Source organism: Oncorhynchus masou, chromosome 14, assembly GCF_036934945.1.
Source record: "Oncorhynchus masou masou isolate Uvic2021 chromosome 14, UVic_Omas_1.1, whole genome shotgun sequence".
NCBI lineage: Eukaryota > Metazoa > Chordata > Actinopteri > Salmoniformes > Salmonidae > Oncorhynchus > Oncorhynchus masou.
In genome coordinates this window covers 19,906,313-19,931,790 of record NC_088225.1, presented here as the reverse complement: position 1 = coordinate 19,931,790, position 25,478 = coordinate 19,906,313, and the positions used below count along the sequence as shown (strand labels likewise).

Here is a 25,478-nt window from a genome sequence, read left to right as displayed (position 1 = left end):
TGTGGAGGGATCATTTCAGGTCCTCAGTGATGTGCACGCTGAGGAACTTGAAGCTTTTGACCCTCTCCACTGCGGCCCCGTCGATGTAGATGGGGGCGTGTTGGATGGGTAATCATGGTGGTGTCATGTACATTATGAGGAAAATGTATATTCCTTTTGAAATACTCATTTAGATGGGAGAGAACGGAGGTCAGGGGTTATATGAGCATTCACACACACTGCTATGTGAGTTTACTGTACAGTCCATCACGAACACAACAAATCACAATCACCAGATTTGATCTGAATGAGATGGACAGATAGAAAGTGTGATTGAAATAACCATCATCAGTATCGCCATCATCATTCTTATCACCATCGTTTCCACAGGTAATGTATTTGGGTGGGACTTCCGAAATAAATGACTATGGTATTTCATTTGCCTTCCTCTCAGGGCGTGTCAGCTGTGATTCCATCTCCGGCTGAAATGAGAAATCACGGAGCAGAGGGGAATAAGAGAATCAGTCGTTGCAGAGGAAGAAAACGGGCTGAGAGTGTGTGAGAGAGAAAGACAGAGATAGTGTGTATGTGTGTGTGAGAGAGAGAAAGAGAGAGAGAGCAAGACAGAGATAGTGTGTATGTGTGTGTGAGAGAGAGAAAGAGAGAGAGAGCAAGACAGAGATAGTGTGTATGTGTGTGTGAGAGAGAGAAAGAGAGAGAGAGCAAGACAGAGATAGAGTGTATGTGTGTGTGTCCACGAATGTGTGTATGAAATCAAATAAGAACAGTCACATCTAATCTTGTGTGGGCCCCTGCTGCCAAGGTTTACATCTCCCAGACGGCCCGGGGTCAACCTTGTTTCTGCTATTCCATCACAGACATTACATTCCCTCCCTCCCACCCCCCCTCACACACCTCCCTCCCTCCACCTCTCACACACCTCCCTCCCACCCCCCTCACACACCTCCCTCCCTCCACCTCTCACACACCTCCCTCCTGCCACCCCTCACACACCTCCTTCACTCCGCACCTCACACACCTCCCTCCCTCCACCCCTCACACACCTTCCTCCCTCCATCCTTCACACACCTCCCACACAGCTAGAGGGTTTGCCAATTGCCATACACCACAGCTGCGGACCCCCACCACACTACCCAGCCAATCTGCCATGCTGTAGCCTATCTGATCCAGCCACTTGTGTTTGATCAGGCAGCAAGTTTGACACTACACTGTCCTCCTCCTAGAAATACGCCTGCTGTTCCATGCTGCATTTGATGAGTAACATTGTTCATTTGGACATTCATGTAAACAGGGGTGTTTCATGGTCAAGTTTCCACACACACGCACAAGTCAATGTGTATTATCACCAAATAGGCATCGGAGGAGTATTTTCCACTCCAGTGTGGATCATACTCGCTGTCTGACCTGTTGTTGAAAAAACAACCTCATGTTGTGTTCGGGAGGCCTCACAGCACCATGAGTCTGTGGAGAAGCCTGAGAGTGCTGAATTAATATGACAGAGCAGAGAGAGAAGGGCCCTTAGAACTACAACATGTGTTAGGTTCTGTTTGAAGTTCCACTCTACTCTTTTTTTCTAACATGGTGGATATCTGAGATGATGATGGCAGGTTGTTAGAGGGAGAGAGGATACAGAGAGAGAGAAAGAGAGCGGGGAGAGGGGTATTACTGCCGAGGATCCTCTGAACACCAAAGGTAATGGTTCAAGTTCATTAGCTGTGAATCCAATGAACTTTGGCGGTATTCTGAACGGAAAATCTAAATAACTCAATGGAGAATCAGAATCTAAACAACTCAATGGGGAATCAGAATCTAAACAACTCAATGGGGAATCAGAATCTAAACAACTCAATGGGGAATCAGAATCTAAACAACTCAATGGGGAATCAGAATCTAAACAACTCAATGGAGATTCAGAATCTAAACAACTCAATGGGGAATCAGAATCAAATCGAAGAGACAGAGAGAGAAAGGGAAAACAGAGGGAGGACAGAAGGAGAAAGATATAGCAGCACGAGGGAATGGGGAGAAAGAACATGGAGCGAGAAAGGGATGGAGCGTTATAGGGAGAGAAAGAGGTGGAGACATTTGTCCTGGCTTGTCTGTGAAAAGATGAGATAGAAATCAAAGTCAAGACTTCCCTTTCATGGTTACAAATGAAGGCCGTGGCTAATCTATACTCTCCTACAGTATCCAACGCTTCAGATGGGAGTCAGGATGGAGTCATGAGAGTGTGTGTATCAATGTTAACTCAATCACTATGAGGCTGTATACGATCACATACACTGAGTGTACAGAGCAATAGGAACACCTTCCTAACATTGAGTTGCACCCACTTTTGCCCTCAGAACAGCCTCAATTCGTTGGGGCATGGACTCTACAAGGTGTCGAAAGCGTTCCACAGGGATGCTGGCCCACGTTGACTCCAATGCTTCCCACAGTTGTGTCAAGTTGGCCGGATGTCCTTTGGGTGGTGGACCATTTTTGATACACACGGGAAACTGTTGAGCATGAAAAATCCAGCAGAGCTGTATTTCCTGACACTCTCAAACCGGTGCGCCTGGCACCTACTACCATACCCCGTTCTAAGGCACTTCAATATTTTGTCTTACCCATTCACCCTCTGAAAGGTCCACATACACAATCCATGTCTCAATTGTCTCAAGTCTTAAAAGTCATTCTTTAACCGGTCTCTTCCCCTTCATCTACACTGATTGAAGTGAATTTAACCAGTGACTTCAATAAGGGATCATAGCTTTCACCTGGATTCATGTGGTCAGTTTATATCATGGAAAGAGCAATGTTCTGTACACTCTCTGTGCGTGGGAATACTTTGGAACAGATTTGGTAGTGGTGGGATGCTGGAAATAGCTGAGCCAATTGAAGTAGGTGACAGGCAGGAAGTGAACATTCACTTTCATTGTTTTAAAGGTGAGATAATGAGCTGCCTTGGGATACTCTATAATATCCCCCAGAACAATTTCAACTTAATCCTGTTATATAAGCAAAACCTTCACCTAAGATCTACCTGGCTACTTTCATAGCACATTATGAATTGTAAAGGCTCGTGTTTCCCTTTGTTTAGTACATATAAACAACCCATCTTAATGCTCTGATGCTTAGATAGCTCGACATGACTCCTGGTACAGTTGAAGTCGGAAGTTTACATACACCTTAACCAAATACATTTAAACTCAGTTTTTCCACAATTTCCGACAATTAATCCTAGTAAAAATTCCATTTTAGGTCAGTTAGGATCACCACTTTATTTTAAGAATGTGAAATGTCAGAATAATAGTAGAGAGAATGATTTATTTCAGCTTTTATTTCTTTCATCACATTCCCAGTGGGTCAGAAGTTTACATACACTCAATTAGTATTTGGTAGCATTGCCTTTAAATTGTTTAACTTGGGTCAAATGTCTCAGGTAGCCTTCCACAAGCTTCCCACAATAAGTTGGGTGAATTTTGGCCCATTCCTCCTGACAGAGCTGGTGTAACTGTGTCAGGTTTGTAGGCCTCCTTGCTCGCACACACTTTTTCAGTTCTGCCCACTGTCATGACGTTGCCCCTCTTTGGGTACAGCGAGCACTATTCCCCCTCCCTCTGCACCATCCCCCTCTCCCTGTCTCTCCTACACCCAGGCTGCTGCGACCCCAGGTCATAAATTCCTGGAGGAGAATCCTGCCTCGTGGCCAGACAGTATAGAGAGAGAGTGAGTTTTTATAGAGAGACAAAGGAATTTATCCAGCTCACAGAAGTTGACAACCAAACAATATTCAGGTTCTGGAGAAGGTATAAACGATAGGTGAAGAATCCAGCTACGAACTGGTCCGTTTGTTACAGTTTTGTGAAACTCATGAGAGACAATACCATAACTATGTTTATACAAGAGTCTCCGTTATGAGGCTTACATCTAATGGTTGTGTAAAATGAATGAGTAAAGATGAAACTATTTGTGAAATTATGTAATGTGATGTTAGACTATTAAATGAAGGAAACTCCAATTCCCTTTGGAGTTGAACTAAATCAGCGGTCCGCCCATGAGCACAGTTAGGACCCGGCGTCATGGGACAGCCCTTTTCTATGTTCCGAATAAAACCCCCACCTGGGTTTTCCCACTTCAGACCAGCTTACATCGATAACGAGAGGGCCAAGGTTTGATACCAGACCAGTACCTCTATCACAGAGGGAAATGAGGTTTAAGTAGACTGATGAATCTTTTAACCATCCCACGTGGTTAAACTCTTAGACTATCGATACCGACAGAATAAGAACAAGTATTTGATATTAATTACTAGTCTGCAGCTAGGAATTCGGTATCATTGAACGCAAAGACCGACAACCGCCCAAACATCTATTCTAATACAACATTTCTGAATGGGACTCTGAAGTATCCATTCTAATGACGAAAGACGGGCGGATGATCTTCCAACAGAAAGAAAGACGATTCCAACAGAGATCGCGTGACACACTGAGCGTAAATAAAATACTGATTGCAATTATTCCCGAATGAGTGAGCATTCATGTGCAAAGGATTAGCATTTCAATTGTTATAATTATTATCAACTTTGTAGTGTCTTTTATCTTTCGCACCCCTCAGTCTATTGTCCACCAAGCCGCCATGCCGGTTTAGCCCACTAGGGAACATTCCCCTATCATTTCCTTGTAACCATATGTACTTTGTTTGTTTGTGTGCATTTCTGTGATTAATTACTTAGTTAGTAAATAAATGATTTAAGAAAGTACAGCGAAAAAAGGAATACATTGATGGGAAACAACAGAGGAAGCCTGTTGATACTGTGAAAGGTGGTTGTAGTGAGTGTTGACACTGTATTATGCACCCTGGGCAAAACCTTAGGTCAAATCAATAGCAGCTATGTGCATACTATCCATATGTTACGTGTTCCTGTCTGAGGACAGTGAGTGTGGTATTGGAGTGTGTGGTATTGGAGAAGCCAAAGGTCAAGTGCAACGGCTGAGTCCCAAACGGCCCCGATTCCCTTTATCGTGCACTACTTTTGAGCAGGGCCCAAAGTAGTCTACTGTACAGGAATAGGGTGCCATTTGGGGTGAAGCCAATGAGTTTCATCTGATATACACAGTGGAGAAGTGGAGCTGGAGGTTAGCACTGTGACTGCAGCAAATCTATCTTTAAATTCACATGAAAGTTATTCAAATGTTTGTAAAAGTAAATGATTGGAGAAAATGACTTCGATGAGGTCCTAATCACTTGATAAGTCGTCATTGAATTCCACTTGACAACCCTGCAAATATTTAAGATGCACTTGAGAGATCAGCCCTTCGAATACAGCTAATGTATGAGAGGAAATGATAGAGACAATCTGAAGCTCTCATTATTTCTTCCACCGAGCAATCCTGATGCCAATGTGAGTTGCAGTGTATCTAGGCAACTGCATATCTATTTCTAAAACACCGCACACACCTATGCTGGTGATCAAATTAAGATAGCACATCTGTAGTTAAGAGTAATAGCAAATGGGTTGGGTTGTGTACGTTAATAATGACTAATAAAGTGATTGTTGTCATAATTTTAAAAAATCAATCTAGACTAATTAATATAAATGAAAAAGACAAAAATGACTTTACACTACAGATGTAGGATCTTCATTTGATCACTCTTTTGTTGCACAGTAGGAAATGTAAACTTGGCGTATATTCAATGTTTAAAAAGGCTTCTAAAGTTTGTAATTTCCACTTTAAAATGTCAGATTTGATTTGCCCTTACAAAAATTGTATCAACCCCTACAAAGAAGTCAATTAATTCTAATCCACATAATACTTGGCTTTTTCTGTTACTGCAAGATAATTTTCCTGCTGTAGAAAACTGGCTCAAATTAAGATCCTACATCTGTACTGTGCTCCTGTTGATGCTCATCCAATCTAGATGAAGAACACGGCACAGTTTTTTTTTTACCTATCGGATAGGATTAAATGCATAGAAATCTGCTTCTCTGTGAGGTGGAAGCTGTCTGCAAGGAGACTGCAGGCCTTTGGCAGCTGATCTATTTCCTCTGAGGAGGGGTGGAGAGAGAGGAGAGGGTGAGAGGAGAGAAATAGGGGAAGAGAAAAAGAATAGAAAGGCTGAGTAGGAAGTTCTGATCCCCCTGTTATCTGCTGACAGGACTGAGCCAGCTGGTTGTGTACTAATTAATCCGTACAGGCACACAGAGGGATAAACAAGGGCACCATCCAGGGCCCTCCATCCCAGTAGGAGACTCTACAAAGAGGTCTACACTCTCACTGTGCTGCTAGATGCCCCTCTGTATAGCGACTTAGCCTCTGCCTCATCACAACAAACTTAAACACACCAGTGATGGGAAGGGACAGATGAGGAGAAGCCTATGTGTCCCACTGCTAATCTGAGAAGAACATGTGGAGAATTGATCGGGGGAAATAAACAGGCTCTCTGCATGATACATGTTCTATATATGGATAGTAAATATAGTCTATCTGCTAGAGGGCCCATGACTTGGCTTGATGCTGTGCTTCAACAACTCCCCTGTCTTCACTTCCACGCAGGTTGAGACGTGAGCAAGGCTTTCAATGAGGCTCATTGGGCAGCTAACAGGTCAGGCAGAAAGATCCCTCCTACACAAGACTATATGAACAACTAACAACAAATCGTGAGGAAACTGATAAAGGAATGGCATCGCTTCCAAATCTGAAAGGAAAAGCACATCCTGGCTTGACAGCAAGTCAATACATTTTGGGCAGAATTGATATAAATGGTGGAAAACACAGGACATAGAATATAACTTTGGGGGACACCAGTTGTCAACTCCACTCAGTCAGATTGAACACCCTCTACATGGATACATTGTGACTTGGATGGAGAGGGTCAGGTATGGTGTAGTTGGGCCTACCTGTGTCGCCCCACAAGGGTAGGTACTCGTCCTGCTGGATGTCCAGCATAATCTCCAGGCCGTTCCCCGTCCCTCCCTTCATGGTGGTCCGCAGCGTCTTCCCCTCCTCCGCTGCGTTGAACATGTAACACTTCCCATACCTGGTGAACACCTGCAGAGAGAGAGAGAGAGAGAGAGAGAGAGAGAGAGAGAGAGAGAGAGAGAGAGAGAGAGAGAGAGAGAGAGAGAGAGAGAGAGAGAGCAGAAGTTAGTACTGAACACAGGCTGCTGGGCATCAGGAGGTGGACTGATACATTAACTAATCATAAACTGGTACCATGATATTCCCTGAGGCGGTTTAGGGAAGAACTGTCCTTATAGCCTTCTAAATGCATTAAGAAATCAGCAGCTGAACTAGATATGATAATGATTGTAACACCCTACAGGCAAATTCAAATGACAACAACAGAGCCTGGAACAAAAGTTAAGTATTAAGGATTAATGTGGAGACTAGGAACACAAAATGTTGATTTGTCCCTTGGTTGCCCTTGATAGAAAACCATGATCAATCCCAATGGCACACAACAACCTTCTAACACATTCTCCTATGATTACCAAAAATTGGAAGAGGCACCTTGTGCTTTTAAAAAATGTGTTTAAGAGCATACACTTTATGGCAGGGCAATGTGCCACATTGGAGACAAATCCTATCATTTCAGTGTAATGGAGCATGTGGCTGTTGTTCCCCCTCCCTTCAAGTGGCTGGATGAGCAGAAGCATTACAGGCTGTGGAGCCGTCGCTCTCTGAAGGACAGCTAATAAAAGGCTTTCTGCAGCTCCACTCTGCTCCGGTCAGGTGGAGAAAGCACTTTTCAGCTCCTATATTGGGTAAAGTAGGGCCAGATTAGGCCTTAAAGGAAAGTAGTGGCAGAGATTTGAAAAAAGCATGGGCACTTTACCCTGTAATCACTTAAAAGCGGTGCTCACTCTGGCATTAGTGGCATGGAGTTCATGGGAGGTATAACCTGCATTCACCATCCCCATTTTCAGTACATTGTTAACAGTTCAAGGAAAACTCTTGAGATGCCATTATGAGAAGGAATGCGGAGGGAAAGCTCCGATTTTTCTAGGTAATAACTGAACTTTTGCCCCTCATTCAATCAAACAAATCGGCACAGTTATATGTCACACCACTGTGCTAGATAACGACTTTGAGGTTTATATGAATAATAGACTGGCGTAAAATGCAGAATCAGTGCAGTTTATTTAGAGACAGGTGTGTAAAAGATGCACACACGTAAATTAGATGGGTGTTGGGAGGTCCCGGCTCATGGATACTAATCACCATAACAACCCTCAGCCCACCTTCCTTTCCCTCACCAATCAGAGAAGGACTGAGGAATAGAATGTTGTTTGAACATTATCAACAAGTTCACACACTCCAAGCCTTCTTATTGGATAGAAGCAGTGGTGGCCTATCTGCCCTTCTATGTTCTGGTCTGGGATCAGTGTGGTTCTGGGAACTCAGAATGGTTACAGTTACAGTGCCTTCAGAAAGTATTCACACCCCTTGACTTTTCCCTCATTTTGTTATGTTACAGCCTGAATTTAAAATGGTTACATTAAGATTTTGTTTCACTGGCCCACACACAATACCACATAATGTCTTAGTGGAATGTTTACTAAGTAATGTTTACTAAGCAACTAAAATGTTTACTAAGTAATTAAAAATGAAAAGCTGAAATGTCAATAAGTATTCAACCCCTTTATTATGGCAATCCTAAATAAGTTCAGGAGTACAAATTTACTTAAAGTTAACAAGTCACATAGTAAGTTGTACTCACTCTGTGTGCAATAATAGTGTTTAATATGATTTTTGAATGACTACCTCATCTCTGTACCCCACACATACAATTGTCCGTAAGGTCCCTCAGTTGAGCAGTGAATTTCAAACACATATTCAACCACAAAGACAAGGGAGATTTTCCAATGCCTCGCAAAGAAGGGACTTATTGTTCAAGGGTTAAAAAAAGCAGACATTAATTATCCCTTTCAGCATGGTGAAGTTAATAATTCCACGTTGGATGGTGTATCAATACACCCAGTCACTACAAAGATACAGGTGTTCTTCCTAACATTGTAGTTACTCTATGATACTAACCTAAATAACAGAGTGAAAAGAAGGAAGCCTGTACGGAATTAAAGTATTCCAAAACATGCATCCTGTTTGCAATAAGGCACAAAAGTAAAATCGCAAAAAATGTGTCAAAGAAATGAACTTTATGTCCTGAATAGAAAGTGTTGTGTTTGGGGCAAATCCAACACAACACATCACTGAGTACCACTCCTCATATTTTCGACCATGGTGGTGGCTGCATCATTTTATCCTTGTCATCGGCAACGACTAGTAAATACAGTAAATAGAATAGGGGCCTCCCAAGTGGCGTAGCGGTCTGCGGCATCATTACAGCCTGGGGTTCGATCCCAGGCTGTGTCATAACCGGCCGTGATCAGGAGTCCCATAGGGCGGCGCACAATTGGCTCAGTGTTGTCCGGGTTAGGGGAGAGTTTGGCCAGAGGAGCTTCGGTTGGCTCATCGCACTCTAGCGACTCCTTGTGGTTGTCTGGCTGCCTACATGCTAACTTCGGTTGTCAGCTGAACAGTGTTTCCTCCAATACATTGGTGCGGCTGGCTTCTGGGTTAAGCTTGATGGAGTTAAGAAACGCGGTTTGGCACGCCATGTTTCGGAGGAGGGATGACTCGATCTTTGCCTCTTCCGAGTCCGTTGGGGAGTTGCAGCAATGAGACAAGATCGTAATTGGATCGCATTTGGATATGATAAAATTGGGAAGGAGGTGGGATGGATCACGTGACCCTTGAACGAGATGACCGCGTGAACTAAGAGCTCTGCACAAGTAGTTTCCAATTCCTAATCTTACCTCCACTTCAAGTTTAAACTCCTTTAGCTTTAGTAAAAAGTAATGGCGGCTACAAAAGGCGACACTACAGGTGACATTTTACCCGGACTCGAGCATTAGCGAAGGAAAAAACCTCCAAGAAGAAGCTAGCTTCAGGAAAAGCTAGCGCCATTAGCCAGGAGCAAGAGGACCCGTTCCTCCCCGAGGCCCAACGAATGCCAACCTCGCACTCTGTCGAAGACATCCTTTCTGAGTTGAGATCCCAACGTACAGAACTCAACATTAAATTAGATGCCATTAACTCTCAGCTCAGTGCGATAGGGGGCAAAGTGACAATCCTGGAAAATGCTTTGCCTGACATCAACAACAAGATAACCATAAACGCAGGGCGCCTGGACGAGGCAGAGGGGCGAATCCTATCCATGCAAAACTTATTGACAGATGCCATTGAAACAATAGCATATGCTAAAAAGAAAATAGAGAATCTGGAAGAGAAAACAGAGGACCTGGAAAACAGGGGCGAAGGAATAATTGTGTTCTATTAAATCTGGGTGAAAAAGAAGAGAAAAACATGCCACTGATCCGCTACCTGCAAGACAAACTTCCCGAGTGGCTCCATCTGTCCACCGACAGGCCCATAGAACTCGAAAGAGCACTGAGGCCCCCACCAGCAGCCAGACAATCACCTCGCCCAATCACCAAATGTTTCCTGAGATTCAACAACAAGGAACGAGTCCTACAGGTGGCGAAAATCAACACCATCACAGTGGGAAACGCCAAACTCACTTTACACCAGGACCTGTCAGCTGGAATACGGCGAAAGCGCCGAGGGTTTGACGAGGTGAAGAAATACTCCATTGACCGAGGCATCTTCAGGGGATTCAAATACCCAAACGAGCTCAGGATTCTTCACCAAGGAGCCCTGTGACACTTCAAAACTCCCAAAGAGGCAAAACATTTTTTGAAAGACAATCCTGGTCAATGAGAAACGGACCAATGACTAAATGCGATTAATGCTATTACTAAAGGAGGTAAGACAACATATAGCTGATATCCAAAGACCCACCCGCCCCGCTAAATGTCATAATAGCCGTCTAATCTATATTTATGTTCCTTTAGCTGAGAGGGTTAGGCTCTATAGCCTAACCTCGGCCTACTAACCGTCTAACCTCGGTCTACTAACCGTCTAACTTCGGTCTACTAACCGACTAACTCGGTCTACTAACGTTTCAGACTACTTTTATTTCCATCTTTTTGTTGCTATTATTACTTGTGGTTCCCTCTGTCCCTTGGGAGAGGTATATGTAAGCTGGGCTATTGATTTTATTTTCTCCCTCTTTTAATGTGGTCTGGAGGGGGGCGACGTTGTCATTTACTCAATGCGGGGCGGAGAGGAGAGGATGAGGCATTTCTTTGGCGGGGAGGGGGAGACGTTGTGCGTTGCTAACTGTTCCCGTTTTTTTCCGTTTTTTTTGAGACTGAGTGAGGGGGTAATAGATCCAACAGGATGTGTCGAGTTGTTTGGGAACTCGGCTGGGGTGTTCAGAGATTGTTATTTTATGTACACCATTTATTTTCCTTTTATGTGAACACAGCTGTAACCATTATCCACTTTTACCCAGAGATGACATGCACTAAAGTTCGATTACTGTTCGATGACGATGACTAGCACCTTAAATCTATTGACATGGAACTGCCATGGTCCAGGTCATGCAGTAAAACGGAAAAAGATACTATGTGTTCTAAAAAATGAAAAAGCAGACATCGCGCTATTACAAGAGACACACCTCTGACATGCCAAACTCTGCAGAGCTTGGGTGGGACAGGTGTATTTCTCATCTTTCAAATCAAACAGTAGAGGTACAGCCATACTTATCCATAAGAATGTTCCATTCATAATTGACAAAAACATATCTGATCCGGAGTGGAGATTTATTTTGATAACTGGGTCACTGTAAGGTCAACCAATTACTATCTTAAATATATACGCCCCTAACACAGATACTCCTGCTTTCATGTCAAAAATGATAACCCTTTTCAATGAGCATTGTGTTTCCTTTGGCGTGGTGGTCAGAGATTTTAATTGTACCCTTAACCCAACCCTAGACAAATCATCTCAAGTCCCCACCACAAATCCTAGATCTGCAAAGATGTTGAGCTCTCTTACTAAAGAGATGGGACTGATAGATATCTGGAGAGGGACTAATAGCTCATCTATGTACTATACATACTACTCTAATGTCCATAACACCTACTCCCGTATAGATTACATTTTTATCCCAAAGAGTTTCATCAATTCAGCCACGTGTACAATCGGACCCATAGCACTTTCAGATCACGCCTTTGTCCACCTCTGCTTTGACTTCTGCAAAAACATCCCGAGGTCAAAGAGCTGGAAATTCAACACCTCCATGTTATCAAACGAAGCGTTCCATACATTGGTAACTACATGGATAGACAACTACACACAAGACAACAAAGAGTCTCCTGTTTCTCCGGCCACAATGTGGGACGCTGCTAAAGCCACACTAAGAGGTCATCTAATTGCATATGCTTCCTCTAAGAAAAAAGCAATGGAAGCACACAGGCTAGATCTTGAGAGGGAGCTGGAATGCTGTGAAAGAATACATAAACAATCCACCGACAGCGCCTCCTGGAGTCAACTTAAAGCAGCCAAAGACAAACTGAATTTGGACTACACTCGGGAGATAAACAAAGTTTTCTTTACTAAACAGAAATACCATGAGTATAGCAATAGGCCTAGTAGATTGCTATCTTACCAATTAAAAAAAGAGCAGTCAGAGCGTACAATCATGGCTATCCGAACAGCAGAGGACGAGGTCACATATGACCCAAAAAATATCAATTTAACTTTTCATGATTTTTACTGCAAACTGTATACCTCTGAGAGAAAACACACGGAGGCAGAACTCCACTCTTCCCTAGAGGGAATCTCACTACCTAAACTATCAGAGACCGACCAAGAAGATCTCAACTCCCCCTTCACTCCTGAGGAGATCCTGGAGGCAATTACCTCCATGCCACCTAATAAGTTCCCAGGCCCAGATGGATTCCCCAGAGAGTTCTACAAAGCTTTTTGGCCCCAGCTCAGCCCTATCTTCATGCCAATGCTGGAGGATTTTTGCAAAAACTGAGTTCTCCCGGACCCAATGCACACAGCTCGCATTACAGTGTTGCTCAAAGAAGACAAGGGCCCTCTATCCTGCTCGTCCTTCCAGCCCATAAGCTTGTTGGATTTTGACTACAAAACAATTACCAAATTGCTCGCCAAAAGACTAAACACTGCTCTTCCCAAAATAATAAAAGCGGACCAAACTGGATTTATTAGAGACAGATACTCTTCTGATAACATTCACCGTCTTAGTAAATGCACAGAAGACCCCTGTCCTGCTGGCTTCACTGGATGCTGAGAAGCCGTTTGACAGGATGGAGTGGAGATTTCTGTTTTCAGTCTTAGAAAAGTTCAATATGGTCCCACATTTTATTAAATGGATCAAATCACTATACTCTCATCCAAATGCCATGGTGCCTACTAACAGACTGAACTCTGACAGATTCCCTCTGGAACGTGGCACAAGACAAGGGTGCTCTCTGTCCCCCCTGCTTTACTTGTTGGGGGCGGAGCCTCTGACAGAGTTGATAAGGAGCAATCCAAGTATTATGGGTGTCTCTGCAGGCAGCCTGCAGCACAAGATTTCACTTTACGCTGATGGTGTCTTGCTCTACATATCCATCCCTGAGAAATCCCTCCCATTTTTGACACAATTGCTCAGTATGGCAGGTTTTCAGGTTATAAGATCAATTTTAACAAATTCACTGTCTGCCCTCTCAATATTACACTCACCAGCACTATGAAGAAACTATGTCCATTCCAATGGAAGACACAGGGGTTTAAATACCTTGGGATCTTCATAACACCAGATCTGAATAGCCTTTTCAAGGAAAATTATCTTCCACGCCTGGATCGAATCAAGAAAGTTGAAGAATTAATGTCATCCGTATGAACATCCTCCCTAGACTGAACTATTTATTTCAGATGCTCCCATGCTATCTCCCAGTTTCTTTTTTCAAAACAACTAACCAAAGCATCACCAAATTTATATGGGGCAATAAAAAACCTAGGTGTCACGAATATTACAGAAGGGGACTCCCCTTCTTGTTCGGGTGGCGTTCGGCGGTCATCGTCGCCGGTCTACTAGCTATCACCGATCCGTTGTTCTGTGTTCCTTTGGTTTTGTCTGATTGGTATCACCTGTTTCTTGTTTGGTTGTTAGGGTGGGGTTATATATAGTTTGTTCAGCCCGCTTCTGTTTCGTGCGGGCTTGTTCATCTGTTCTATGTTTGAGTGTATTTTGTTTGTATTTTGGTTTTCGCGCTGTCCGTTTATATTTCTGATCATTTGTTTTCCTACTTTTGTTCATATTATTTTTCCTGGACATTAAAGCGTGTTTTTTCCCACATCTTTTGCTCTCTGCGCCTGACTCCACACCTCCTCAGTCATTTGCTGTAACACTAGGATCAAGTTCTGCCCAAATCCGCAACATGCTAACAAGGATCACAAACAGACAAGAGTCAATGTGGATTCAGATAGAAGCCCAATCCTGTGGTTCATTGCCCCTAAGCTCAATTACATTAATTAATAACTTTAGTGAAGTGGGCAACATAGCCAAAACCTTTGGTGGAGGGACTGTAAGAAATACCTGGGCAGCAGGGTAGCCTAGTGGTTAGAGCGTTGGACTAGTAACCGCAAGGTTGTGAGTTCAAACCCCCAAGCTGACAAGGTGCAAATCTGTCGTTCTGCCCCTGAACAGGCAGTTAACCCACTGTTCCCAGGCCGTCATTGAAAATAAGAATTTGTTCTTAACTGACTTGCCTGGTTAAATAAAGGAAAATAAAAATTCCTCCCAAAATATGTTCTCACTCACCTATAGTAGGCAACCCAGACTTGCCAAAAGCCCTGAGTGATGCCAACTTTAATCTTTGGCATACTCTAGGAATCAGGACCTTTTCAGACCTATTTCATCAGAAAACCACTACACTGAACTCCTTTCAAGAGCTCTGCAGTGAATTCAATGTGCCAGGATCCCTTTTTTTATATCTTCAAATTAGACATGTCATTTCCTCATTTACTTCCAAGAGGAGGTTTAGAACTCAGTTGAATGAAGTTGAAACCCTTCTTGTCACAGCACAATCCATTAAAAGGCAAAATATCTTATGTCTATAGACTCCTTTCTGAGCAAGGAAGCACCTCCTTTACTCCTTTGAAAGTAATCTGGGAAAGGGACCTTGGTCTGACTATCAGTGATGAGTCATGGGCGGAGGTTTGCGACAGGGTTTACTGCTCCTCTACTAATGTAAAAATGAAAGAATTGAATTACACATTTTTGTACAAATTTTATTACACTCCTTTTTGAGACTCCATAGAATGAAAACAGACATGTCTCCTTACTGTAGAAGATGTACCTCTGAAAGTGGAACCTATATGCATGTATTTTGGAGCTGTAGAGAGATTGCCAGATACTAGATGTACAGTTTAATATGACCCCGTGTATCTATCTTCTTAATGTCCAGCAGGACTTTGTTCTTGATCCAGACAGAGAAAATTTGCTTATGACTATTACATACTTTGCTAAGAAATGTATTATTCTATTGTGAGCCTATAATACCCCTCCTACATTTAAAATGTGGATTGACCAGATTGTTGACTTTCTCCCTCTTGAAAAGCTCACTTATGACCTCCGCAAGAGACAGCCCAAGTTTGATAGACTCTGGTCTCCACTACTCAACTAAACTGGACAGAGTGAATGGGGAGATTAGGGAATTAAGCAGATACATTGTGTAAGGTGCTGTAAAATGTAAAAACGAATGATTTGCTCGTCGTCTCAGCGAAGGCTAGAAATAGCTAATAAGAACCTTGATAGTGCTGCTGCAAGTTTTATATATATGGTTATTTTTTATTGTTCTTTGTGTGTATGTGTATGTACATGTATGCAGGATATGTATGTATGTATGTATGTATGTATGTATGTATGTATGTATGTATGTATGTATGTGTGTATGTGTGTATGTGTGTATGTGTGTATGTGTGTATGTGTGTATGTGTGTGTGTGTGTGTGTGTATATATATATTTAAAAAATAACTTATTTATTACTATTATTTTATTTTTGTTAATCCCATCACATCTGTCAATGTGGAATGTGTTGTGTTGGTTGATTTGAAAAACAAGAAAACTTAATAAAACCTTAAATAAATAAAAAATGGGAAGTAAAAAATGAATAATAGTAATAGGAATAGCACTAAGCACAGGCAAAATCCTAGAGGAAAACTTATGTAAATAAGATATTTCTGTAGTTCATTTTCAATACATTTGCAAATATTTCTAATAACATGCTTTAATTTTGTGATTATGGGGTATTGTGTGCAGATGGGTGTGATTTAAAAAAATATTTAATCCATTTTGAATTCTATTAAGTCTATCAAAAGTGTACACGTGTCAGCATGTGTCCATTAGGACTATGGATATTTATTTTATCAGCATGAATTAGATTGAGCAATAAAAGCCCCACTTTTATTCCATAGTCTGGAATCCTCACTATGCAGCTTTTGCAAGAGAGAATTTTTCATTGGCTGTCCACTGGTTTCAAAAACAATGATTGATAGGAAGTTTAAAGTTCTTGAAATCAACCATTATTGGGTTCAAATACACATTTAGATTTGTGAACAGCCATCCACAACAACAACAATCCGTAAGGCACAAATGGCTAAATGAGAGAGCAGCAGCGTGATTCACATCAATGAGCTATGTAGATATCAATAATATGATATATCCGTATCGTTGTAGACTACACTGCTGCTGTCATCCTTATCTCATTGCGTTTATTAAAATTTGATCATCTTTGGATGCCGACAGCAGTTGTACCATTGGAAGACATAGCTTATACTGTAGTCTACAAAAGCCTATTTTCTGCTCTTTTCCTGTGATCCATCAAACACATCTGGTGTGTCATCATAGTGGTCTCTGACTTGTGGTCAGACTCGCTCAGGTGGAACAAACTTAAACTTGCGCCTGTTTCCATCCTGATTTGAATGTCATTTAGGAAAGAGAAGTGTCAAAGATCCTTTCTGAATTTAAAGGTCCTCTAAGTCATCTAGTTTTTCAAAAGTATCTGTAATCTGATTGCAATATTTTTGCTGGTAACGTAGCAGATTAAAGTTATCGTTTTTAGGTAATCACTTACATGTAATCCGTTACTCCCCAACCCTGATGGCCAGTGTATGAGTGCTTCTATGGACATGAGTAATTGTCCAGGTGGACAGTGTTATCAAATCAAATCAAATCAAATGTATTTCTATAGCCCTTCGTACATCAGCTGATATCTCAAAGTGCTGTACAGAAACCCAGCCTAAAACCCCAAACAGCAAGCAATGCAGGTGTAGAAGCACGGTGGCTAGGAAAAACTGCCAAAACCTAGGAAGAAACCTAGAGAGGAACCAGGCTATGTGGGGTGGCCAGCCTCTTCTGGCTGTGCCGGGTGGAGATTATAACAGAACATGGCCAAGATGTTAAAATGTTCATAAATGACCAGCATGGTTGAATAATAATAAGGCAGAACAGTTGAAACTGGAGCAGCAGCACGGACAGGTGGACTGGGGACAGCAAGGAGTCATCATGTCAGGTAGTCATGATGTTATGGTTATGGTGATAGAAGGATGTGGGTAGAAAGGGAGTATGAGACACCCCCTTCTCCTCAGTAGAGCAGCTCCCTCCTTCCACAGATATGAATCTATCTAAATGATACATCAGGGGCTAAGAGCTGCCAGAGCCACAGCGCAGAGACGGGGGATACATAATCATAGAGAAATCACTCTTGGTTTGCAGGTACCCGTGTCTCGGTGTCTGTCTCTGACTGGGACTGGGCTTAACTGTACCAGGGATGGCTCCGGTTGATAGCATAGTGACAGAAATACCAGAGTGTATAGAGACCAATATGGACCCAGCCTGCATGAATGGAGAATATCAACATCAGCAGCATGTCCCAGCATAGACAGTAATCTGTCAATGTCAAAACACATTGGTCCAAACCTAACTGACCAAAAAGCAGATTGAATGGGATTCAACATGCAGTAGCATCCCAGTAAACAGGTTGTTTTGGTCGTCTGCATGACCTTGGTTCATTTGACTAAAGTATCTCTGTCTGCTAATTAGAGCTTACATTAGAGTTAATAAGCATCAGCCCAAACCATTCACACACTCAAGTGCTCCCTTGGAACCCTCGCCAGCTAACTGGGCAGGTAACATCCTGTTTAATTACCCAGCGGTCATTTAAACCTTCATGATATGTCTGTGAGTTTCTGTGAGTGTGTGTATAACACAGATAACGCGTATCTGCACTACCCAACACTGCTTCCCCACAGATGTACTGTAGTAATGGTGCTCTGAACTCTCCTCCTCTGAAGTTGTTGATTGTCTATTAGGGACCATCATCATCATCATCCTCCTCTCTCTGGAGCTTCTTGTCAGACCCTCTCTGTCTCTAGAAACAGTAATGATGTACTGTATGAGTGACAGGAAGGGCTAGGACCAGGTCAACATCCTATTAACACCTTACCACACCTCATCAGCCACGCCATGGGGGAAGTGACAAACAAAAGTTGCCAGGGTGGTTCTGTCATTTTGGTACCCCTCAGACAGTTGTCTGACCCCGCTGTCTCTCCTCCATCTTGTTCCCTCCCACTCAGTTATTATCTCCACCTCTGCTTGCCTCAAGTCATTCTGTCAGAGGGAGGAGAGTAATGACTCCTCACACCACCACAGAAATATCAAATAACTTTGGTACCTGGCCAAGGGGTGGTTACAGGCAATACCTGTGAAGTAGCCAACTAAAGTAAAGAGACACTTCTCAGAGTTCTCATGCACTGAGGCCATTACTTTTCTGAAAAACAGGATGGTAGAATATGGACTATGAGTATCAGCATTCTCAAAATAGCTCCACCCTGTCTGCTATTAATACATGACCAGTGCTTGACTTGGGCAGGAGCTCACCGAACTGAGTAACAGCACCTCAAATGTTCTACCACTTGAGCTCCTGTTCCTCTTATTAAGTATTAGCACCTACATATAAAAAGAACCGGCACCCAAAATGAGTATCGGCACCTATTTCAAGCAGTGTAAATGACAATGTTGCTTATAATACCAGATGTGGTTATGCATGATTGCTTCATACTCAGCAGTGTTTGAGTCGATATGTCAGACCACTATGGCCTATTTATTACCTTACCTCCTTAATCTGACTTCATTTGCACACACTGTAAATAGACTTTACTATTGTGTTATTGACTGTATTTGTATTTGTTTATTCCATGTTGTTGTTTGTGTCGCACTGCTATGCTTTATCTTGGCCAGGTCGCAGTTGTAAATGAGAACTTGTTCTCAACTGGCCTACCTGGTTAAATAAAGGTGAAATAAATACAAATAAAAGAAAGATAAGCACAAGCCAATACAGAACTAAAAACATTGACTGTTGTCAGGTCTTCATACACCCCCATCCGTCTATTCTGATTAGTTTGGCTAGAATGGTCTTGTTGACATTGCACGCTTCAAGCCACAAAACTTCAAAGTTGTCTTTGGTAATGAAATGCTGTTGCTGCTCTTTCTTCATTACATTATTTTAAATGAATCGCTAAGGCGTTGATTGAACCCGGGTCTTGAAATGTCACAAGAGTCACACCCTGCCATGTTAACATAACGTTAGCTGACACTGTCCACAGGGCAGTCAGGGCACGAATCAGGAGAACAGAGATGAGCTGCCAATTAGACGCCTGCCTTCGTCTCGTCCACCCAACATAACTTATTAGCATTCACAAGAAACAGTGTGAACGTCCGGGAGCAAGACATCGCCCTATTGCATGCCGTGACCCAGCCTGCATGTCGACCAGCCTCTCCCAGGGTGAAGTCAAAGATGACACGGCTATTAGAGAGCCACCTTCCACTGTGATGAAAGGTCAGTTGTTGTTAGTTAGCGCCAGACAGACGACAGACACCTTCCCACTGTGTTTGAAGAGTTGCCTGTCCCTGGCTAATGCCGAAGACAACAGTTGGACATCTGAAAATAATGCGTTACAAAGAGACAAGTCGTTATGCCTGCAGTGTGCTGTGGCTGTGATGGGTACAGTAGTGAGAATGGTTAATGACTTCATGTGTTCAGTTGTCATTATTGTGAAGAGCTTTATGATAAATATGCCTACGCTTTGTTTCTTCAACTATTATTGTAACGGGCTCCGAAGTCATTTTCCTCATTTGTAACACACCCACGCACGCACACACACAGAGATGGGATAATATACTATCTTGTTGCCATTACAAAATACTCTGAAGAAAATGTATCAAAATGAAATACAAGATGCTAATTAGTATTTTTCCAAATTTTCTAAATACAAAATACATTTTCAAATACACGGCTTCACTAAAACAACATTCTCAGTAACGGTTTTAAAAACATTGTACTTGCTATGACTTTGATATGTCGTTGTTAATCTAACTTAGTTGAATAAGTGACTAAGTGGCTCTGGATATGAGTGTCTGCTAAATGACCAAAATGTAAATGTACAAATAAACACTTGCAAAGCACACTGGGCATTATTAATTGGCCTTGTTTTGGGGGACGGAGCTCAAAATAATATATTTTGACATTTACATTTATAAGACAGTCTTATCACACGATATTGTCATCAGACTTCTGATACCAGTGCAGGGTGAAAAGGGGGCCACAAAACTGTGAACAGCTAAAAAAATGGTATGGAAAAGTATTTTGTATTTTGAAAATACAAAATACAGGTCTTGAAGTATCTTGTTACAAATTACAATGGATTGTAGTTCAGAAGTAACTAAATACGTATTTAACATAAATGTAACAAAAAACTTCCCACACACACACACACACACACACACACACACACACACACACACACACACACACACACACACACACACACACACACACACACACACACACACACACACACACACACACACACACACACACACACACACACACAGAGAAAATACAAATAAGAATTGAACTAAACTTTATCCAATTTCATTATGCCAACACACGGATGTATTATCTTTCTCAGACGGACACATCTATTCTTTATTCTGTTGTTTCTTCCCCTCGCTCTACTTTTTATCTCCTCCTGTTCCTGTCTGTGTCACCACAGGCCTCTGAAGTGCAGGGCGTATCTATATGACCTCTAAATTAGTTTAGAGGTCATATAGATACACATCTTTTCTCACCTCAGCAAGACTGACCCCGCAAATCCATATCTGCTGATGGCCAGCCAACGCCACACCATGTTGTCTGTCTGCCATATCTACCGTTATGTTTACCTCTGTTAAAATGCTGCATGTTTTACACTATTTCAATCGATTCACTTTGATAAGAGCAGAATGGTTTCTGTTTGTGAAAAATAAATAACCAGGACACAACGAGCATTCAATGCTAAACAAGCAAAGGCCAAGGCAGTCTTGTGACATGCTGACCCCAACTCATTCAATTTGTTAGGCCAGTAAGTTAAGAACAAATTCTTATTTACAATGACGGCCTACCAAAAGGCCTCCTGCAGGGACAAGGGGGTGGGGTTAAAAATAAAAATAAATTCAATATAACTATAGGACAAAACACACATCACGACAAGAGAGACACCACAACACTACATAAAGAGAGACCTAAGACAACAACATAACAAGGCAGCAACACATGACAATGCAGCATGGTAGCAACACAACGTGGCAGCAGCACAGGGTACAATCATTATTGGGCACAGACAACAGCACAAAGGGCAAGAAGGTAGAGACAACAATATATCACGCAAAACAGCCACAACTGTCAGTAAGACTGTCCATGATTGAGTCTTTGAATGAAGAGATTGAGATAAAACTGTCCAGTTTGACTGTTTGTTGCAGCTCGTTCCAGTCGCTAGCTGCAGCGAACTGAAAAGAGGAGCGACCCATGGATGTGTGTGCTTTGGGGATCTTTGACAGAATATGACTGGCAGAACGGGTGTTGTATGTGGATGATGAGGGCTGCAGTAGATCTCAGATAGGGGGGAGTGAGGCCTAAGAGGGTTTTTTATAAATAAGCATCAACCAGAGGATCTTGCGACGGGTATACAGAGATGACCAGTTTACAGAGGAGTATAGAGTTCACTGATATGTCCTATGAGAAGCATTGGTGGCAAATCTGATGGCCGAATGGTAAAGAACATCTAGCTGCGAGAGATCACCCTAACCTGACGATCTATAAATTACGTTTCCGTAATCTAGCTTGGGTAGGATTGTCATCTGAATCAGGGTTAGTTTGGCAGCTGGGGTGAAAAAGTAGCGATTACGATAGAGGAAATCAAGTCTAGATTTAACTTTAGCCTGCAGCTTTGATATGTGCTGAGAAAAGAACAGTGCACTGTCTAGCCATACTCCTAAGTACTTCTATGAGGTGACTACCTCAAGCTCTAAACCCTCAGAGGTAGTAATCACACCTGTGGGAAGAGGGGCATTCTTCTTACCAAATCACATGACCTTTTTTACGGAGGTGTTCAGAACAAGGTTAAGAGTAGAGAAAGCTTGTTGGACACTAAGAACGCTTTATTGTAGTGCATTTAACACAAAATCCGGGGAGGGGCCAGCTCAGTGTAAGACTGTATCATCTGCATATATATGGATGAGAGAGCTCCCTACTGCCTGAGCTATGTTGTTGATGTAAATTGAGAAGAGCGTTGGGCCTTGGATCGAGCCTTGGTGTACACCCTTGTTGACAGGCAGTAGCTGAGACAGCAGATGTTGTGACTTTATACACTGCACTCTTTGCGAGAGGTAGTTAGCAAACCAGGCCAAAGATCACTCAGCGTCACCAATACTCCTTAGCCGGCCCACAAGAATGGAATGGTCTACCATATCAAAGCTTTGTCCAAGTCAGTAAAAATACCAGCACAATATTGCTTAGAATTAAGGGATAAGGTGACATCAGTGAGGACCTTTTAAGGTTGCAGTGACACATCCATAACCTCAGTGGAAACCAGATTGCATACCAGAGAGAATACTATAGACATCAAGAAAGCCAGTCAGTTGATTATTGACAAGATATTGACAATGAGCATACAATAATAATGTATGCTGATGTATTTCTATTGACTACCCTGTCGTATATATTTACATAGTATAGCGCTCCAGCAATCCTATTCTCACAACCAGAGGAGAAAAAGCCTGTATTCATTCTAACTTACGGTACAGTAATATACATGACTGGATTCTCCTCTATTTCTCTTTGATAGAATAACAGGTAATAAGACACCTATCTCGCTCATCCCATTTATTTTGCTGGCAGGCAGGGGAAGAAGTGGAAAGTGATGGAGTAAATTAACATTTGAAGCTTTAAGAGCCAGCCAACTGGTTTTATCAGTTCTTCTCACTCAGCGAGGGGCACCAGGCTTAAAGCTTAAATTCCACTTCCATAAGCAGTCTATTGTGATGTGCTGTTATTGTTCGCCAAATCGATTTCCATTATGGGTGAATTTAGAAGGCTCTTCATGGTAAACCAAAGCAGCACGAGAGAGAGAGGGAGAGAGAGAAAGAGAGAGAGAGAGAGAGAGAATAAATGAGAGATGGATACAGAGAGGAAGGAAAAAGTGTGTGAAAAAGGCCTTCGAGTTGCAAGGTGTGCACTCCCCCCCCGATGCTGCAGCATTTTAAGTGGTTCTGTTGTGAAGATGAATAATTCAGAGAGGGAGAGAGTGCTGCTAAGCAAGGCTAGGTAGCTACCTGGCACTATGGAGGGCTTCAGCCACACTAACACACCCCACACACGCCTGGCATTGCATTCATCTTCCTGAACGTCAGAGCCAAGTTCGCACTGTGAAACTACACAACTTCCTCATAACCAAACATAATTCATACTCATTAAACAAATGTTACCTTTTCTGTGATGTGTTGTGAAACTTTGTGGAACGGGATATATCACCCAATCCAAACGCAATTTACCATTCCAGTTGATAATGTATTTTATGAGAGAGCATGTTTAGCGTGTAAGGTTGGTGATACAGTAGGACACGAGATAGCTGTCGTTGCTGCCAGCCTGATATTTATGTTCATGGAGAGACAGCGAGAGAGAGAGAGCGAGATAGACAGAGAGAAAGCAAGATAGACAGAGAGAGAGAGATAGACAGAGAGAGAGAGAGACAGAGAGAGAGAGACAGAGAGAGAGAGAGAGAGATAGACAGAGAGAGCGAGATAGACAGAGAGAGAGATAGACAGAGAGAGAGATAGATAGAGAGAACAAGAGAGAGATAGACAGAGAGAGAGAGATAGACAGAGAGAAAGCAAGATAGACAGAGAGATAGACAGAGAGAGAGAGATAGACAGAGAGAGAGAGACAGAGAGAGAGAGAGATAGAGAGAACGAGAGAGAGATAGACAGAGAGAGAGAGAAGAGAGAGAGAGAGAGTGAGAGAGAGATCGAAAGAGGAGATAAAGAGAGTGAGAGAAAGAGAAGAAATGAGAAAGAGAGAGAGAGAGACTTATAAATAAGATTCCTCCCCTGAGTGGAAATGATCCCGGCCGGATGGGAATTAAATCCAGGCTGTGATTGGTGCCAGATCCCCGGTAACCCATAACCTGAGAGCAGTGTTCCATCCCCATGCTTAATTGACTTTACACGGGGGAGGCCATGCACAGAGTACTGCCCTCACCTCTGCTGAATGAGCTCATCCATTAACATGCTGCATGTAGATGGACTGCAGCCACAAACTCAATGATCTTACCTATTTGAATCCCCTATGAAACAAACCTGCTTCATACCATGGCATTGTTGAATACTTGTTTCTGAAGGGCTTGAAGGGCTACTAAAGCGTGCATTATTTATTCCTTGTCCTCTTTGCAACTGTATTAGTCTATATATTTGTTGTATTTGACCTGAACGTATATTACTGTAGGTTATAGGTAATGCGAGCCAAATAGAAGAGCATGTGGATGTTGTAGGGAGCTCCTCTTTACTGCTGAAATATAAAGGTAAAGGAGCAGCCAGGGGTGATGCGTCATCTTAAACTGGAGCTTGGCAGCATGACCAGAACTCAGCACCAATGGCTCCTCACAGACCAGACCAGCCCGACCCAGCCCAGAACAGAACAGCCCAGTCCAGCCTACCCCACAGCCCTGACACAACTTTATCCTATTTACATTCTTTACAATATGTTTTATTATCTGTACTGTGCAGCACATAGAGATGTGTCTTTTAGTTTAGATAATTTCTACAGTGGTACACTGCCTGCTAAAGTGTTAGTTCTCTTCCCTCCCCTGAAGGCTGTACTCAGTGGGGTCACAAAGAGCAGCCTGCCTTTCTGAGAGACATCAAATAAGAGAGGAAGTTGCCTTCAGGTCATATTTTCACCGAATACTGATTTAATTGCATTCCCTTTCTCTATCTTTTCCCCCTCTCTTTTACCCCCAGAATGTAGAATGTGGCGTCTAGCCATCCCTCGGTCGCAGTCTGTCTATCTCAGGTACATTTCTGTTCCCGCTGTCGCTCTGAGTGGAGGGTAGTGGGCATGTGAGGGGAACGACCACATCCGCTGCCTGCTGCCCCAGGCTCATCAATCACATCTGGTCACACATTCACACTCATTATTT

The 25,478-nt window shown here is 42.6% G+C and overlaps 1 protein-coding gene across 1 annotated transcript in view; it reads right to left on the bottom strand.

Annotated features, from left to right (window-relative positions):
• The window catches only part of LOC135554471 (acid-sensing ion channel 2-like), a 217,353-nt gene that overhangs the window by 35,972 nt on the left and 155,903 nt on the right, over window positions 1-25,478 (bottom strand). Inside the window, exon 2 of the mRNA XM_064986798.1 lies at window positions 6,884-7,034. Within this exon, the coding sequence (XP_064842870.1) occupies window positions 6,884-7,034 (151 nt within the window). The remainder of the gene's footprint in view (window positions 1-6,883; window positions 7,035-25,478) is intronic.